Genomic DNA, 19,923 nt, shown 5'->3' on the forward strand with positions numbered 1-19,923 from the left:
CTGAAGTTGAAGTCCAGTTAAAAGAATACTGCTCTAACTTATACCTAAAATGTTCCATAATGATCTGTAGTCATGCATCAATCTTGATGTATAAAAGCAAAACACATTACAACCTATTCCTTATCTTAAACATGTATTTGTTGAATTACCTTAACTGTCTTTTTTCCATAGCAGATATCCACAAAAGATTTTTTAGAACAGCATGTCACACCTCTTCTCTGCAAGGTTTTTTTTCCCCAGGCTAATTCAAGATGCTGGATTTGACTTTTAAAGCCCTTCCTGGCATGGGATCAGGGAATTCCTGATTATCTTAGCCCATCCCATTAGATCTGATAGACATCTGCTAAGGATTTCATCTGAGAAGGACCTATACTTGATAGGGCCTAGGAGGTGGGACCGCTCTCCCATAGGGTTTTCCCTCTGAACTTAGGTAAGTTCTGTTCTTGTTAACATTTAAGAAGTCCCTCACACCTGGTTATTTAGTCAGGTTTGGGGATTCCAGGGAGCTAGCAACATTTTAAGGTAGCTCTCTCATTATGGGTAATAGGTGCTTGTTATACTTCTCTGTTTATGGTTTGTAATTTTAATTCTTTTAATGATTTTTAATTTTTTTAATAATGATTGTCTATATTTTTATAACTTTTTATGATTGCTTAAACTGTACACTGTTCAGAGTTGGGTGGCTATGTAAGTTTGATTAAATAAATAAATAAATATTACTACATTGGCAATATAAGCAATGGTAGTAATATTATCAAAATGGTCATTATTAGATGCATGGGCAGGAGAGTCTAACAATTTGTGTCTTCAAATCAGTCTTGACTTTTGATGACTCCCTGGACAAGTCTCTGTAGCAGGGGTCTTCAAACCTGGCCCTTTTATGACTTGTGGACTTCAACTCCCAGAATTCCTCAGCCAGCATGCATACAGTCGTCTTGTCCATACTCACAACTGAGTCATTGAAGAACAGATAATAATGCAAAGTTTGCTTTGGGTACTATAGGCAAATATGGTGCAATTTTGTAGGCCGAAATAAAAGCAGTGGCCTTGAGTAGTATTTTTCAAATCTTTTCTAAGCAAGATTTGAGACAAAAATAGCACACCCAAATCTATCTAGGGCTATGCATTTTCCATGCTTTAAATTCCAGAGACGTCGTATCAATTACCTAGTTTAGATCCTATCTGCATAGAGAATTGTTAATATATTTTAATTCTAATGTCAATACAAGTTAATACACAGACTTCTACAATATGTTCATACAAGTAAAATTCACATCAGGTTACATATAAAAAAATACATACGATCTTATCCTGGAAGACACATTAAGCGGTGCTTTTTCTGCACATCCTACAGTGTATAGGACACTAGTGCAAATCACCTATTTACTCCTTTCACAATTCTATTAAAGGTAAGTAATTTCATATTGTTGTTGTTGTTGTTGTTAATTGCGAAGTCGTGTCCGACCCATCATGACCCCATGGACAATGTTCCTCCAGGTCTTCCTGTCCTCTATCATCTTCTGGAGTCCATTTAAGTTCACACCTACTGCTTCAGTGACTCCATCCAGCCATCTCATTCTCTGTCGTCCCTTCTTCTATTGCCCTCAATCTTTCCCAGCATTAGGCCCTTCTCCAGTGAGGGCCTAATGCTGGGAAAGATATAGATATGCTAAATAAAGTTTAGCCCAGTGCTTCTCAATCTTAGCAACTTTAGGACATGTGGATTTCAATTTCCAGAATTCCCCAGCCAGCACAATTTAACAGAATGTTTAAAAAAGAAAGACAAGGCATTTAAAAAGTATGTGCCTTAGTAATGATCTGTCCCAGATTTTCTTAAATCTTTTTATCTTATGGATTTTGCATGTGGAATGTCAGCAGCAACTTTATTTAGCATGCTGCCTCCATAATATAAACTGGGTTATGCTAAAATATATTCCATTAGTAATCATTTTGTTTAAAAGCTGTATGTTGTTCAAAGTATGTTTAATGAACCCAACAGACACTTCAGGAGTTGAGATATGCAAGCCCCAGGAATATCCCAACTACACCACAAATATACCAAAATAATAAAAGACAGAGCATATTTTGGCCTACATCACTGTCTTTAAAGGAGCTTTAAATTACAGAAAGGAACAGTCTCCCTGTTATAATTAAGGAAGAAATATCTGGCAGAAACTTCTTAAGACATAAAATGTTTCCTCTTAGATACAGATCTCAGAACAGTATTTTTCAATTTCTGTTAAAAGAAAAACTGAATGCCTTATTGTAATTCCAGCCACAAGAGAAAGGCATATAGCATAGTTTAATAATGATATCTTGAGATAGTCCAAAATAAAGAAAAATTACTATAAATTGATATAAACTAGCCTATGAACATTCTTTTTATGCATTGTTCCACTTACGATTAGTTCCTGTTGCAATGAGAACCTCAATAATTTCAGGGAAGCAATGTGGTAACAAACATTTATCAAGAACAGTCAAAAGATTCAAAGACAGAATAGCTGCACTTAAGGTAAACTACACCTGTGCAAAACAGCAATTGCCTTCTTCTATAACAGTGGTTCTCAACCTGTGGGTTGGGACCCCATTTGGGGTCGAACGACCATTTCACGGGGGTAGCCAAACAATGCAGTCTGCCATTTTTTTCCCCTTTTCCTTAGCTGTGCTACTCCCTTTTATTCTATTGGCTTTTGAAAGCCAATAGAATAGGCTCTCCTGAATAGAGTCTAATTCTATTGGCTTTCAAAAGCCAATAGGAATTGTCCAGGCTGTCTCTGTCCTGCTGAGCCCGCCAAAAGTCCCATTCTGCAAACGGTGCTGCACCAGTTGAGTAGTCCTCGACTTATGACCGGTTGAGTAGTCCTCGACTTATGTCCGGTTGGGGGTCGCGACATTAAAAAGGTTGAGAACCACTGTTCTATAATAAGCAGTGAATCACATAACAATGTTATCTGGAGTGGATCTGTAGTTACAACACACTGAGGTCCAGGGTGAACATTTAAACTGAGGGTGAGAAATTTATGCACAAAGGCTGCATGTCTCCATTCTGAATGGAGTCAATATTTATACCAATTTGTATGTGGGAGGAGAGCTGGAAGGGTTTTAAGACATGAAATAGGTATTAAGCACACTTCTCAAATCCCAATTCCTAACAAATTGTCTGAATTTCTCCTCCTCACCTCTCTCCCTCTCCCTCCCTCCGTGTGTGTTTGTGTTCATGTGTGTGTTAGTGGAATATTAAGGGCCAAATGTTCATTATTTAAATTCCCACCAAATTCTGATGAAAAAAAAAATCTTAAAATTTCAGGTCAGCTCATTCCAGTGATATCACATAATATTATGCCAACTTTAAAGATCTAATTGGATGCAAGTCATTGAATGAAACAAGATATATGATTCTAAACAACTGCAATTAGGCATGGACTTTAAAGACAAATCTTTTTAAAAATAATTTATGATTCTCAATATAACTGATCCTTTATAGCTTACATGTGGCATGCCAGAATAAACATTGGGTATCTCTAGTCTAATGAAGAGAAGGACGAGGGGGGACATGATAGCAGCGTTCCAATATCTCAGGGGCTGTCACAAAGAAGAGGGAGTCAAGCTATTTTCCAAAGCGCCTGAAGGCAGGACAAGAAGCAATGGATGGAAACTAATCAAGGAGAGAAGCAACCTAGAACTAAGGAGAAACTTCCTGACAGTGAGAACAATTAACCAGTGGAACAACCTGCCTCCAGAAGCGGTGAATGCTCCAACACTGAAAGTTTTTAAGAAGAAACTGGACAGCCATTTGTCCGAAATGGTATAGGGTTACCTGCCTGAGCAGGGGGTTGGACTTGATGACCTCCAAGGTCCCTTCCAACATTATTATTATTATTATTATTATTATTATTATTATTATTATTATTATTATTATCATCATCATCATCATCATCATCTAATAAACGTTCTCCTAATTTTAGTTTTTGCACCCAAACGATGAAGAAATGATATTCATAGCAAAGAGTTGATGGATATTTCAGTTTCATTGTTTGGGTGCTAAAACTGAACTGTTGGAAGAATATACAGTATATTAAATGTTTATTTAGCATGGACTGAAATACATTCACCTCCAAATTTAAGTGTCTTATAGTACATACATTATGATACTGTTTATAAAGAAAACATGACTACTACAAGCCTTGTACGTACCTTTTGGCAATACTGCTAAAAGACTGGCATCAATATCTTTAGTGCTGTTTGAAAAGTCTTCTTTATCTTCAAATGAAAACTCTTTCTGAAAACTGAAGCATCATCATCTTGTTTTAACAAAGCTCCAGATATTAATCTAGTTACAGTATATTAAAACACACAGATTATTTTTATCATACACATAATACAGAGTAAAGAAGATCAGGACCAGTTCTCAACATTGGCCAAAAAATAAAGAAGTGAGATTACAAAATTATAGTCCATATAATCATGTTTTGGAGCTGATAATCCTTTTGATTTTAATATGGAACATAGTATCCCATAACACAGATACTAACCTTCTCAGAAACTTCTCTTTTTATGTTTTTATGGGGACATGAACAACAAGAATTTATATCCTCTCTATATTCAATGAACAGCCAAAATATTTGCTTGGCACAGTGAGAAATTTTCCAATTCTTAAAGCTCCCAATTCTTAAAACTTCCGATTCTTAAAGCTCCAAGCACAATTCAATATGTTGGTTCTGCCTAGTTCAGTGATGGCGAACCTTTTAGAAACCGAGTGCCCAAACTGCAACCCAAAACCCACTTATGCATCGTCGGGTGCCAGATGGGTGTGGCCCATTGGCTGGGTGTGGCTGCGGTGGTAATGGCAGACTGGGTGGGACTAAAAAGTTCAATCAATCAATTCCAACTTTGCAAGATCTTTTCTTTTTCCCATGAGAAGTTGAAATTGACTGGTTGATTGAACCTTTTTTTTTTTTTTTTTTTTGCACATGGCGGCAGGGGCCTGAAGCGAAAAGGTTTTATAAAACCCAGCTGAAGGCCTAGGACTGGGGTCACGGCACGTGTGCCCACAGAGAGAGTTCTGAGTGCCGTCTCTGGCACCCATGCCATAGGTTCGCCACCACTGGCCTAGGTAATCCATTTGATATGTTGGATATAATTCATATAACCACTGAATATCAGCCATACTAGCTAGGGGTTTTCAAGGTTTCAATCCAATTATTTGGGGACATCAGCTGGTTTGGTATGAGATTGCTTAAGAAACAACTGTCTACTCTCATACAAACCTGCATACCACGCATATTTCCTATCAAAAGCTAATAGAAGGTTATCAGGACAAGGTTCTTTTTTAGTTGAAGTCCTGTCTTTGCAAGCATCTCTATAGTTTAGGAGGTGAAGTGGGGAGCTCTTTCAACCTCTGTTTTAACATAAACATTGATCTATTCTTACTGTACTCTAATTTTACTGTAAATTTCTATTCAGCTCTTTGAATGAAAATGCAAGATAAATTGTGTAACAATAAAACTTGGAGGTATTTGGGGGTAAAGTTTAAAGAAAAATGGCATATAAAGTTATGGAGATTTTAGCTTCCATTATTCTAAACTGGTCTGCAATTGTCCTGCATGGTTAGAAGTGGTGGTGATTACTGACTAACATGTATAGAGGACACCAAGGCTGTTACAAGATATCTGAAAACAGCAATCCTGGGATGTCAAAATGCACCCATCATTGTTGTTCAATTCTCAGAAAGTGTTATTCTTGGATTTTTTTATTCCTAATTGATGAATTTTGAAGTCTCATTTAGCCTATATCCATACATTGAAAACAAAGAAACTAAGTTCAAATACTTTTTTGTACTGAAAGTATCTGCAATGCAGTACACCATTTTGTAATTTGTTATATTAATGTAATCAGTTGGGAGCCAATTCTGATTGCAACCAGATTTATGCTGAGTATATGAGAAATGAATGGAAATTAGATTTTGAAATGTCCACATATTCCTAGAAAGTTTGCCTTTCTAAACGTTATTTCTATCAATACAAAAGAATATTTGTAGCTCAGAGATGAACTGTGGGGATACTGGTGCCCTCTGAGCTTGGTTGTTTTCTTGCAGATGTTTCATTATTCAACTAGGTAACATTAAGAAACTACCAAAAAGAAAATAATACTGTGCCAACTTGTATATAAACAATATAAACAGAAAGACCCTTTTCTAACACTGATGTTGAAACGCTTGCAAGAAAATAACCAAGATCAGAAGACACCAAGAACCCCACTACTATTCCTATTCTGGAGACTTGGAAGTCAATCTTGATTACACTCCCTTGACAGATTTTCATTGAAGATACATATGAAGACATATATGAACAGTGATAAAGTCTAAACAATTAATATATCCTTCATTAATGCATCCATGTTCAGGTGGCAAAAATAATTTGAAGTTTAATTTAAAAACGCCAAGCTTTCGCCGTCACCTGCCGGCATCATCAGGGCTGGCCACCTGCCGGCATCATCAGGGCTGGGCCGCCAGGGTGTGAGAGAGTCATTTTATAGGCAAGCCGTAGTCTGCACCCGGCTCCTTGATCTCGTCACCGGGCCCAAACGGTGGTTCGTTTCTTCCTGTCCTTCCTAGCTACGTGTGTATCTTCATCTACCTTCTTTTCTTTGGCTTCTGAGGCAGGTGGCATAAACTCCTTGTCTTTCCGATTGTCTCTATCCCTCAATCCATTCTCCCTTTCGGGTTCGAGTGGTAATTTGCATTTGTCCTTTTCTTTTCCCAGATCACGCTTTATCCAGTCACTTTCTCTATGAGTATCTTTCTTTTCGTCCTTAACGCCCCTCCCTCGTGCCCAACTGTCATCAAGATAGTCATACGCAGTGTTCCAAATCGGTTGGGGTGGCTCAATAGGTTGTTTTTCTATGGGGGTGATCTCATAGTTATAATTATCTTTGACTACCACACCCTTCCCTTCCTTTTTGTCCTCTGCGCTCTTGTCGCGCATGCTATAATCTGAGGTCTTGGTCTGGGGGGGGTGGAGTTGCGATCTTCCTGAGCGTGATAACGCTCCTTCTTTACCCTCCTCTTCATTCTGACGTCTCTCGCTCCTGCGTGTGTATGACGGGAGTCTTTGGAGTCCATGGTTGTTGCCGGTACGAGGCGCGGTAAGCTGATCTCATTGGCTCCGCCCTCTCTCGCACCTCTCCGTCTGGGCTCGTTTTTCTCCTTACTTTCCGGAGCGTCCGCAGGCTTGCTGTTATGCTCGGCGCCGTCCCGCACTCCATATGTTTTTGGGCCGGCTGATGATGCGGAGTAGGGGGATCGCTTCTTCTCCCTTAAGTCGGTCATCCTGTTTCTTTCTGAGCATCGGTGAGGTGTCCGGTTTAACGATCTCTCCCCATCTTTGTCTATCGTGTCTCCTTGCACGCTAAGTGGGATATCTCCGATGTTCATAATGCAGGGGTTCTGGGCTTTAATTTCTATCGCTCTCTTAGCTTTTTGCAAGTGTGTTAACATTGTGGGGGTAGTGGGGATTCTTAGTCGCTGTCCCTCCTCTTCTGGATTGCACCGAGCTGACTGGGGGGTTGGCATATCACCTGTGGCTTTCTCGCTAGGTTTGTTGTCGGGCCGGTAGTAGCGAGATGGGTGGTTGGTCGCACTCCATGATCTAAGTGCCAAGTGTGCCGGCGAAAGCTTGGCGTTTTTAAATTAAACTTTTATAGTTTTAATTAGTACCTTGGTGTTCATTTTATTTTAGATATGAATATTCCCAGGGTTCATATTTTTAGCGTTATTAACTATATATATATATATATATATATATATATATATATATATATATATATATATATGTATATGTATATGTATATGTATATGTATATGTCCAAAAAAACCCCCAACAACAGCCATATAATAAGAAGGCAAAAAATGGCAACTAAGGATAACTCCTCAACAGTTGTCAACAAAACCTCACAGGCTCCACTAATCTCCTGACTCTTGTGCCTGGGAGAACAGTTAGGTTTTGAGCCCTTTCCTTAACGCTAGCAAAATTGAGCTAAGCTAATTATGGGTCATGAGATGTTCCAAAGGGCAGGTGCTATGACAGAAAAGGCACGCTTCCTTGTGACACCAGATGTCATTCTTTAATCACTGGGACCTGCAGGATGCCATAGAGTGAGTAGAGGAAATAGAGAGACCTGGTCCCTCAAGCATGCCATAAGCTGGATAACAACCAGCTTTCATCTGGAAGATAACCTCCTAAACTTATTTTTATCATTATATTATTTCCATATAGTTTAAGATATTTCCTCTATGTCAGTGGTTCTCAACCTTTTTAATGCCGCGACCCCAACCGGTCGTAAGTCGAGGACTACTCAACCGGTCGTAAGTCGAGGACTACTCAACTGGTGCAGCACCGTTTGCAGAATGGGACTTTTGGCGGGCTCAGCAGGGCAGAGACAGCCTGGACAATTCCTATAGGCTTTTGAAAGCCAATAGAATTAGACTCTATTCAAGAGAGTCTATTCTATTGGCTTTCAAAAGCCAATAGAATAAAAGGGAGTAGCACAGCTAAGGAAAAGGGGGAAAAAATGGCGGACTGCATTGTTTGGTGACCCCTGTGAAATGGTCGTTCGACTCCAAATGGGGTCCCGACCCACAGGTTGAGAACCACTGCTCCATATTTATTAAATTTATGTATGTTTAAAACTTTAGATCATGCATGAAATCTCTTATAGCAGAATTTACCTCATTCTTAATGAACTTATCTCAGATTCTTAATGTTATGAAAGTGGGATATTAATCACTTGGAAAATTAATATTTTGTTGTAGTATAGGTCATATTTCAAGCAGCATTTCAGTTCAGTCTTGTAATTTAATAACCTACAGCAAACCTAGATAATTTACTTAGAAACTTCACTTTAATTCCATTTTTTGAAAGTACAAATTACAATTAATTAGAAGTAATTATTTGCAAATTGTAAGACCCAGTTTAGTGTGTTGCTTAAGATATCATGCTAGAAATTGGGAGTCGGTGACTTCTAACCCCATCTTGGGCACAAAGCCAGCTAGGTGACTGGGCCAGTCACTTTTCTTACATGTTGAATGAGTCAATGGCAAACGACTTCTGAAAAACCTTGTCAAGAAAACTGCAGGGACTTGTCCAAGCAGTTTTTGAGATTCTGACACACAAGAAAAAAAAATACAAATTCTAGAGTTAGTTTTTGCTGTAGTTAAGGTACTGGCCTAGAAACTAGGAGACTAGAATACTAGTCTTACTTTAGGCATGAAAGCCTAGGTGACTGGGCCAGTCATTCTCAGCCCAGCCCACCTGACAGGATTGTTATAGTAGAGAAAATAGGAGGAGAAAGGAGTATTAGGCATGTTACAAATCTTGAGTTATTTATAAAAAATAATAAAAGAAGGATTTTAAAAAATCTAATAGATAAATAAAAACAGAAGTGATTATATATTTTTCTGTTACAGCATCCATTGTAAGAAACAGACTGAATATTTTCTAAGCTCGCAGTTCACAAAAAGATCATGAAAACACATTTCTCCCTTTTCCTTCTTTTTTTAAAAGTGACCATAAAATATAGCCCACAGAATTATGTGTTTTATTTTTTTTTCTTTACCATTTTAAATCCAGGTAGTTTTAAGCAAACTGCTTAGTTATCCTGCCAAACTCTTTTGCTATTGCAAATATTAATTGTGACAAAGAGCTCACTATGTTGTGATTTGCAACCTTTTATCTCTTCTATTAACCTAATTGTGATTAACATAAACCCTGGAGAGAATATTGTGTCATTATGGCTAATTTTATCTCTCTTCAAAAGACGCTATCACCTTGAACTCCTATGGGGAAAAGTATCAAAATTTAATGAATTTCATCTCAAAATGAAAGCAAACATACTACAGTATACTATATTTTTTCAAGGTCTAACCATTTAAGAATCTTATATAAAAATACCAGGTATGCATCTCTTCTACCATTTATTTATTTATGAAAATTTATATGACTATCCAACTCACTCTCAATGACTACGGTTACTTACAAAAATAAAAACTCAATATGAAGACAACAAAAAAGCAATAACTTTCCAATTCCCAATAATCAATCTTCCAGGCTCCCTTCCTCATTCTGGGATTCCTTTTGGCTGATTGGCAAAACCAAATTTTGGGGCCTTGCAAAAGAGTGGAGGCAAATTTTATCTCTGCAGGGATGATATTGTATAGAGAGGAAGGCCCTTCTTCTTGGTCCTGCTAGATGTACCTCCTTAGGAGAGAGAACCCATAGATTCCCTACCTCCCCACTCTGAAGGTCCGGTAGAAAATGGTCTCTCAAATAACCATGTACAGCTTTGAAGATGACAACTAGCACTTTGAATTGGACCCGGAGCAAATCGGCAGCCACTGCAATTCCCATAGGACAGATGACACATGTGCATATTTAGATCAGCACAAAACAATGTATTTATTGTGATATAAGATTTTGGATTCAAAAGCCACTTCCTTGAGAACCTAAAATGTGATATTTACCTGAAAGAGGTATATGCTAATGTTTGTACAATACAGTGACAAAAGCATTGATAGCATTAGCACAGGATTCCAACATCATGACCTTAAATCAGTACAAAGCACTTGTCATACTTCTATTTGAGAATTGCATAAAAATATCACAAAATCAAATGTTCATTTTGAAATGCATAATATTTTTCCTTCAATAATTTTGTGTTTGTGTGTCAATTGATTACATACATTAAGGAGTGAGTGTGACCCTATTATATATATAATCACTATAGAGCAATTTCTTTCCAAATCATTGCTTATCATGAAATAAAGGAAATTAACCTGTTCTTCTTTGGTCTCACTGCAAATTGACTCATTATACACAAGAAGTGTGAAGAATGTTTTACCTTAAAGTCCTCCTCCTGCTCTGGAGTAATCTTGGAGTTTTATACGTAAACAAATTCTCTTTGTCAAAATCTGAAACAGAGTGGTGGAAAAAGTTATCCACCAATACACAATCTGATGGTAAAGAAAAAAAATCTTAAATAGTTAATGGCATTTTGAGCCTTAAATAGCAATTAACCTGAAATGATTTAAGTGTTCATATTTCAAAGCAGACAACATTGGGCAGAATGTAAGGATAAATGAAAGTAGAAACTTATGAAGTATGACTTAGAATTTAAAAATGCTTCTAAATCTTATTTCACCTATGTTTGGTCTGTACAAATCAGTCATATCCATTAATTATTTGTAGAACATGCATGTATGTATGTATATGTGTATTAAATCATACTTCTTTACAGAAGGGACGCCTCCTACATTGTACTTCCATGAAAATAATCATAATCATTCATAATCCCCAATAATCATCTATTTGGTAAATAAGCAGATATTAATAACTAGCAATTTGCTGATATTTCTTAACACAAACAATTTGGTAGGGATAGCTTTAAGAAGTAAAAATCACTACAAAGAGAGATTACTAGACTGCATATCTGATAAAAGCCCTTTCCGTAGACTTCAGTGTCTATACTAACTTCAAAATGATCCCAGACTATCTTGTAGAGTGTCTAGGACAATAATAAATACATAAATTTTCCTGAGCCCTGATAAAATCTCTTATGAAGAGATATTTTTAAAAAGGCAAGCTGTAAACAAAACTGTCAGAAGAGATTATATGAAAAAGTATGGAAGAAAAATTGTACAGCCTTTATCAGCAATAACCCATGACAGGGCTGAATCCCCAAAAATGGTGCCACGTAACCACCATTTTGCATCCATATTTGGCATTATGTCATCTATGTAATATGTACTAGAATGGGATGACATTGCTGAATTGTTTTTACAAACCAGCAGAGCAAATCACTCCTCATTTTCTATCTTTATCAATTTCCATGATTCTCAACTAAAAGAGACATAAATAGCAAGTAATCAATAAAATGTTATCTGTTCATCAGAAGAGAAATCATTTGGATAACCAGAAACCATTTTATTTCCTCTGTACTGTAAGAGGTTTCAAGTTTTTCCCATTACTCCATAACAAAGAAAACGTGCATTAAATTAAGGATTATATTACATATTATATAGTTATGATTTTGTTCGAAAATCATATCTTCCCAACTTTTTTTTTCTACCACAGTTTCACAATATTACATGTATGAGATAATTTTAAGTTGCCTTTAACTACACACTGATGTCTCCCTATCTGGATATCTTCTAACAGTAGCCTGAAGTATATAATATGTGTTTACCTTACCTTAGAGGGAAGTCATACAACAGGCAACAATTATAGTTAGGTGCCAGTTCAAGGATGGCGACTAACAATCCATCTTGGCAGAAGGGAAAGGCCTCAGGATCCCCTCAAAAATCATGTTAAAACTATCTACTTGGTACTGCAGCTGTTAATAACACTATGTCTGGTTAAATTAGAACCAGGCATGCATCACATTTTAAATGGTATATAACTCAATACAAGTTCTGGAATGTAATGCTCTCCACCATGAAAGTCTCAACATAGAACACACAGTAGGTTCTTTTCTATCCCTGAAGGGCAACACAGAAAAGGATGAAGAAAAGTTATGAAGAAGAAAAGGTCTAGGCGATTATTCTGGCACACTATTACCCATGAAATACCAAGCCACACTAGAATGGTTGAGCCCATAATTTGGTGTATACTTTCTAGACCAAATTCCACAATATTTTAATTTGCTATAAGCTCAAAACATTCCATAAGTAAAGTTTTTAATGATAATGTAGCACATTTGATAGCATATCTTTAAAAAAAAAATCTCATCCTCCCCCCCATTTAATTCCTTTCATTTAAACGACATAAATGTAGTGAATGAAGTTTAATGCTCCACAGGTTTAACTGCTAATCCAAAAAGCAAATCGAGTACTTTTTCCATTGCAGAAGTATAAGTATAATTTATCATTCATATACAGATATTAAAACTCTATTAATTAAACTCACTGGCAAGCAACACAAAGTTGCAAAATTTATTAAAGGTTTTTATATGGTTTCTTGCTTCCAAGTTTGAGCTCTTCACTCTTACAATCCTTTTTTTTTTAAATATGTTTGTCAGCAACCAAGCCTTCCCTTATTATAAGCATGTCTTGAAGAAATGAACAGTATCATAATAAAGCTTTAAAGGTACCTTGGCATTAGCAAGGACTTAATTTAACTGCTAGCTAAGCTAATTACATGATTAATACAATCTGATTTTTTTTAAAAAAAGACAATCCTTTGAAGGAGCAGTAAGATGAAGTGCTAAAATGAATGCTGATAACTGAATAAGCAAATGTGTTCTGTTGCTATTAGGGTGAGGGAAGAGAAGGGATACCTTGATAAAACAATTTGTTTACATTTAGAAAGCATATAAATTACAATGAATTGCATTATTTTTGATGTGGATATAATTCTTACCTTCCTGTTCCAAATATCTGACATTTTGCAAACAGCTGGATATCCAAGGCTTTCGAAACATGGATGCAGAAATCAAAGACACTTAGCAAAGGAGGAAACCACAAAAAGAGCTAATTCTTAGACAACCCTAGCCCCAAGCAGGCCTATCTAGTAATGTTGTGTAGAGATTATGCATAGCCCAGGTCTGAAACTGCGAGGCTGTTACGTCCCTAGGAGTACAGTAAATGCATAGTAATAGGCTGGAAAACTGGAACAGCTCAAAACAGTAATCATATTTCAAGCAAAAAATTAAGCACCTGAATGGATAATCGTGACTAGACTGGTAATACAACAGATTTTCCAAAGTGTTAGTTAACTGGGTGTTTATATTCCAGAATTTTAAAAATGTATATAATTCTTTTCCTAAGAAAAAAGAAAAATCTTTTCCATAATTTTTATGTATCTTAACTGTGAATATGAATGCGTGCACATACACAGACACACACACATGTGTGTGTGTGCGCGCATGCGCGTGCGCGTGCGCATGCCTTCAGGCCAATATTGACTCCTGGTAACTACAAGGACTAGTCCTGGAAAGTTTTCTTGGCAAGATTTTGGAACTGGTTTGTCATCAATTGTCCCATAGTGATAACTTAAACAGAAAACTTTAACAACCAATTATTCCACTCTGGAAAGATTTATGCTGGTATTCATATTCATTATGCCAAAGATATGTCTCACTAGAGAACATGCTACTAGCAAAAAATATTTTAAAAGTTTAAATTTATGGGCATGTGAATAAAGCAACCTATGATTGAGAGTGTAGGATAAAAGCTAAACAACTTCTAAGAGCCATCCATCTGCAAAATATTTTACATTCCAGATACACGGCATTAAGAATGCAGCTGCAAAAACCGGAGGAACAAAATTAATCTGATTTGTGACTTCATTTTAACCTTAATATTATAAGCTCCTTTTAAGCAGTTAAATCTTACACTTCCTTTAAAAAAAAGGTAATATAGTTTCTTCTCAAGACAAGTGAATGTTTTATGTATTTTAAATTTAAGATTTGACTCAAATTCAGATATTTTATTTCATGAAATATGGCTGTCCTTGCAGCAATTGAAAAGCAGACGGCATGTGTATCTCATTTCTATCATCTTGAATGAATTTTGTAGGAGACAGACCCTCAAAACCACAAGAAATTAAGCACAGGGTTCCAAGTGTTTAGGCCAGACTCATCCTGACTCTTTGAAATATATCAAGAGCACAACTCCCAGGTCAGAATTCTCCATTTTCCATTTGAAGTGAAAAAGTGGTTCACATTCCCAAAAAACTAGGGAACAAGTTCAACTACTTAAACAGTTCAAAAAGTGGCAGTAGGCCTTTCCTTTTATTTAAACTGCTCCACAGCAAGCTTTAATTGGTTGATTATAGAGAGAGACTGTAGCGTAAAGGCAGATACTGGCCTGAAAATCTGGCATACATGTAGCTTTACATGTAACTCTTCCTCCAAAAATCCCAATGAACTATAATTAAAACCACAGATAATAATTGTAATAACTGGGCTAGGTACTGAATACAACTATTGTTTTCTTTTTAAACTGGTAATGCCAAAAAATGCAGCACTTTTAATTCTTTTTCCTATTCATTTCTTTTTCTATAGATCAAGACAAAAAATAAAGATTATTCAGTGTCTTATTTATGGAAGTACATCCCATATACCATATATTTTATACATAGCCACCATTTCATAGAAATATTCTGCAATGGTTGAGAAATGTTTCCTATACTCAAATGGATGACAATTTAAAATGTGTTCTGTATTAATATTAGGGAAAGGGAAAATCTAGTGGAAAGAAGGAAGTAGACGATTTTAAGCTTTCTAGCTTGGGTGCTTAATTCAAACCCACCTCTGTTGTGTAAAGATGAAGAACCAAAGATAAAAATGTGCCTAGAGTTCTTGAAAAAAATAGCACTTATAGAATTTCCAGGATGTGACTGGGGCAAACTTCATGGTACTATTAAAGGATCTCTTATAGATGATACACAGACAGACAGACACTAATTAGTACCATTTTGCAAGTTTTAATTGTATAGATAGGACTTATATGGACACTAAATAGCTGAGGTTGATGGGTTCTACAGTTCAGTACATATGAAGGACATAGGGCTGAAGAGTTAATATTACATCTATTATGAATATAAAGAAAAATTATTTCACATCTTCTAAAATAGTTATCTACCACTGTATGAAGAATTGTTCTTCAGGTCAGTAGTTATATTTGCTTAATGAACTCATACTAACAATTCCTATTATATTTAGAAAAACTTGATTCAGTCATATTGACTTAGAGTCTCTTATTTTACCAGGGTGCCTGTTTTTACATAGTAGCCTTCCAAGTGAGAAACTTGGATGATATAAATACTCAGAGGCCCAAAGCTGTATAAATGGTGATATTCCTCATCCCTTCAGATGAATTAATTTAAATTGCTTTTCAATTTGATAGTTGTTTATTTAGAAGATAACATAGCTTGAAGTATGAGGAAATATTTCAGACAGCTCACTGTAATGCAATTACTAGGCAAGCATATAACATTTTTTATTCATACATATGTCAAACCTACTTCTCTGATGCAGACATATAAATCATGATCCAATTCCACCTGGGAGTGCAAATCTTAAGGCAGCTAGCAAAATTCTTCTTCTCACATAGAATGGATTCACACACTTACAAAGAGCAAAGCTTATTTATTCAGTGACACATAAGCACGACAAAGGCAGGGCATGCCAACTCTAATATATCACAGTATATCACAGCAGGGTTTTTTTTCTTTTAAACTAGAGCACCTGACCTTTTCTTGGGGGATTAAGCATGCAACCATCAGCATAAGATGTAGAAATTAGGGCATAATGTCACTACAGAAAAGAAGAGTGAGGAGAGAAGAGAATAACAGCAACAATGAATTCTACTAGTATCAGCCGACAGCCTTTGCAAAAGTTGAAATTTAACTACTTGTTACTCCTATCAGATGTGAATTCAAAGGATAAGTTTGATTAATAGAAATTAAGGCCATTTGAAAGCCAAAGGAGAAAATCAAGTAGTGCTTCAGAAAACAACAATAGTAATAATCCTGACAAGACCGAGTGGCTTTGGATGTTCCCTCCCAAGGATCATATCGACTGTCCAGTGTTGATTCTAGCGGGGGAAAATATTCCCCCTTCGGAGCGGGTTTGCAACTTGGGTGTCCTCCTGGATCCACAGCTGAATTTGGAACATCATTTGACGGCTGTGGCTGGGAGGACCTTTGCACAAGTTCGTCTGTTGCACCAGTTGCGACCCTACCTGGACCAGGAGGCTCTCCTTACGGTCACTCATGCCCTTGTCACCTCACGTCTGGACTACTGCAACGTGCTCTACATGGGGCTACCCTTGAAAAGTATTCGGAGATTACAGTTGGTCCAGAATGCAGCCACACGAGTGATAGTGGGTGCTCCTCGATACACCCACGTTACACCTATCCTCCGTGAGCTGCACTGGTTGCCTATTGGTCTCCGGGTCCAATTCAAGGTGTTGGTTATTACCTTTAAAGCCCTATATGGCTCAGGGCCAGGCTATTTGTGAGACCGCCTACTACCTCATAGTTCCCTTCGGCCGGTTAAATCCCACAAGCTGGGCCTCCTTCAGGTCCCATCGGCCAAGCAGTGCCATTTGGCGGGGCCGTGGAGGAGGGCTTTCTCTCTGATGGCACCCACGTCTTGGAACCAGCTCCCCCCGGAGATTAGGACCGCTCTCACCCTGTTGGTTTTCCGTAAGCTGCTTAAGACCTGGCTTTTCTGGCAGGCCTGGGGTTTATAAAACCTGACCCCTGGATGACTGTAATTGTACTGTTTTGTTTGTCATGTTTTATGTTGTTTTTATTGTTAGCCGCCCAGAGTCCTACGGGAGTGGGGCGGTTTATAAATTTTAAAAATAAAAATAAATAAATAAATAAAATAATAGTTAGGTGCTTAAGAAGGATTCAATAGGTGGTGAAAAATACCAAATCCAGTTGTGGAAGATCTGTATGACCAATCATCATATACATTAAACTTGTATATTGTTTGAGTCAAGAACACAAAATTATTGTGGGACAGAAAGAAAGTGAACTTCCTTCTTAGTGCACTTAATGCAGAGATTTTCAAAAATGTCTAAATCAAAGTAAAGATGCACTTAGCATCTGAAGATGAGCTTATGAGCCGAGGTGGCGCAGCAGTTAGAGTGCAGTACTGCAGGCCACTTTAGTTGACTGTGTTCATCAGGTCAGCGGTTCAAATCTCACCGGCTCAAGGTTGACTCAGCCTTCCATCCTTCCGAGGTAGGTAAAATGAGGACCCAGATTGTTGGGGGCAATGTAATATATATATATATATATATATATATATATATATATATATATATATATATATATATATATATATATATATATATATTGCTTACTGGTGTACACCGTTTAGAGAGTGCTTGCACTTAAAGTGGTATATAAGTCTCATAAATAAACTTGAGACTCATCTACTTGACATCAGTAAAGCTTGAGTTGCATACTTCAAGTTGAGTAGCATGTAAGAATTAATCTATACTGAGTTCATTTTAGATTGAGGCATAATGAAACAGGTATTTCAGCTAGTGGCTTGCTCCATCCTACTAAGAGAGTCTGATCTGATGTAGTAGTCATTGCCTTCAGCTGCTCTTTACTGTCAGCTATTTCCTTCTCTCCTCTACTGGAATTAAGGGACCAGGTTCCAAAGAAAAAACATATATTTCCTTTTCCTAGGAACACTTAAATTAGTGCCTCCTAGTCATTTTAGAGAAGCATTTGCCAGATTACAAACCCCAACACATAAAATGGCACTCCCTAAAATAAACTACAAAGTAGGGCTTTCATGAGTATAAGTAGTCCTCAACTTACAACCACAAATGAGCCCAAAATTTGTTTGTAAGTGAAACATTTGTTAACTGAGTTTTGTCTCATTTTACAACTTTTCTGCCACATTTGTTAAGTGAATCATTGCAGTTGTTCAGTTGGTAACATGGTTGTTAAGTAAATTTGGCTTCCCCATTGACTTTGCTTGTCAGAAGGCTTGTTGTATGACCTGGGGATCCTGCAACCATCATAAATATGAAACAGTTATCAAACATCCGAATGTAAATCACATGACTATGGGGATGCTGCAACAGTCATAAGTGTGAAAAATGTTTATAAGTCACATTTTTAAGTGCCACTGAAACTTTGAATTGTCACTAAATGAACTGTTGTAAGTTGAGATCCATCTGTATTACACTGAAGGAAAAGATGAATGCTTCAAAAGAGAAAAGTATAAACATATCCATAATTTAAGATGACAATTAGGCATCCAAAGAGCTAAGAAGGCAACTGAGTAAGACTAGATTTGAGAAACACAAGCTCAAACTATGGTCATCGCACCTAGAAATCTATGTTGGATATATTCCTTTCTTCACCCTAGAAGATTTCACTTTAAATTGAGAGTTGGAGTGTGGTGGTGACCTTTCCCCTTTTGTTTCTTGGCCATTATTCCTTAGAAAAATTCAAAGCAAGATTTTTTCCATGAAACTTATTTGTAGAGGACTGGTCCTTGGCTGCTGAATTGTCTCCAACAGGTAAGTTTACTAGAGATAGTAATAACTGATCTGCAGTTCAGTTATTTATTTATTTATTTATGAGACTTATATACCGCTTTAAGTGCAAGCACTCTCTAAGCGGTGTACACCAGTAAGCAATGTATATATATACTTACATTCCCCCCAATAATCTGGGTCCTCATTTTACCTACCTCGGAAGGATGGAAGGCTGAGTCAACCTTGAGCAGGTGAGATTTGACCTGCTGAACACAGTCAGCTACTGGCCTGCAGTACTGCACTCTAACTGCTGTGCCACCTTGGCTCATGAGTTGTTCTGATCCATAAGCTTACATTGCTGCAGTTGCCCATTAAGTACATAAACATGAACAAAACAGCCATCTAGCCCACCATAATAATTAACATGTCCAGTTACATGCTTTCTAGCAGCTCACAATACATATTCGCAAGATGCAACAGCTTTTCATAGTTTTCCTTTTCCCAAATTAGATTCACATGCATCTGACAAACAAGCTCTACTCATTTTGTATGGGCTGGCTGGCAATCAGCAAATGTTGGGTATTTTCCAGCTGCAATCCCAAGTGATAACTGTGGTGGGTCATACTACAACTAAAGCATTCAATCAAATGTGGAAAAGGGAGGAATTCATTTAAAATATAACACATATTTAAGTGTGTAAATGTATAATGGAGAATTTTTTTGCTTCACTCCTCAAAAGATGATGTTTTCCTACTGGACATTATTTATGTAAGTTTTATTCTGATATAAAGTTTCCTGACATGAGATCATTTCTCCAGTGGGAAACATGTTTAATGCATTTTATTTCCCTTCACTCAGATCTATTGCTAGGCAATAATTCAAGACTGCCTTAGAGAATGTTGAAACTTTGGGCAAAA

At 37.0% G+C, this 19,923-nt stretch overlaps 1 protein-coding gene across 31 annotated transcripts in view; it reads right to left on the reverse strand.

Moving 5' to 3' along the window:
* The window catches only part of SVIL (supervillin), a 118,706-nt gene that overhangs the window by 66,178 nt on the left and 32,605 nt on the right, over window positions 1–19,923 (reverse strand). For 27 of the 31 annotated variants that reach the window (XM_039344121.1, XM_039344109.1, XM_039344117.1 and 24 more), the window contains 2 exons: window positions 10,894–10,963; window positions 4,195–4,286 (listed from right to left, as the gene is read on the reverse strand). The exons of 2 other annotated variants lie outside the window; for them this stretch is intronic. Coding sequence is in view for 23 of the 29 variants with exons in the window: in XM_039344109.1 (XP_039200043.1) it covers window positions 4,195–4,286; window positions 10,894–10,963 (162 nt within the window). In the remaining 6 variants the exon portion in view is untranslated. The remainder of the gene's footprint in view (window positions 1–4,194; window positions 4,287–10,893; window positions 10,964–19,923) is intronic. 2 more of the 31 variants (XM_039344124.1, XM_039344126.1) reach the window with 1 other exon arrangement.

This window comes from Crotalus tigris, unplaced genomic scaffold (assembly GCF_016545835.1).
Source record: "Crotalus tigris isolate CLP2741 ecotype Arizona unplaced genomic scaffold, ASM1654583v1 scf7180000017890.1996003, whole genome shotgun sequence".
Lineage (NCBI taxonomy): Eukaryota > Metazoa > Chordata > Lepidosauria > Squamata > Viperidae > Crotalus > Crotalus tigris.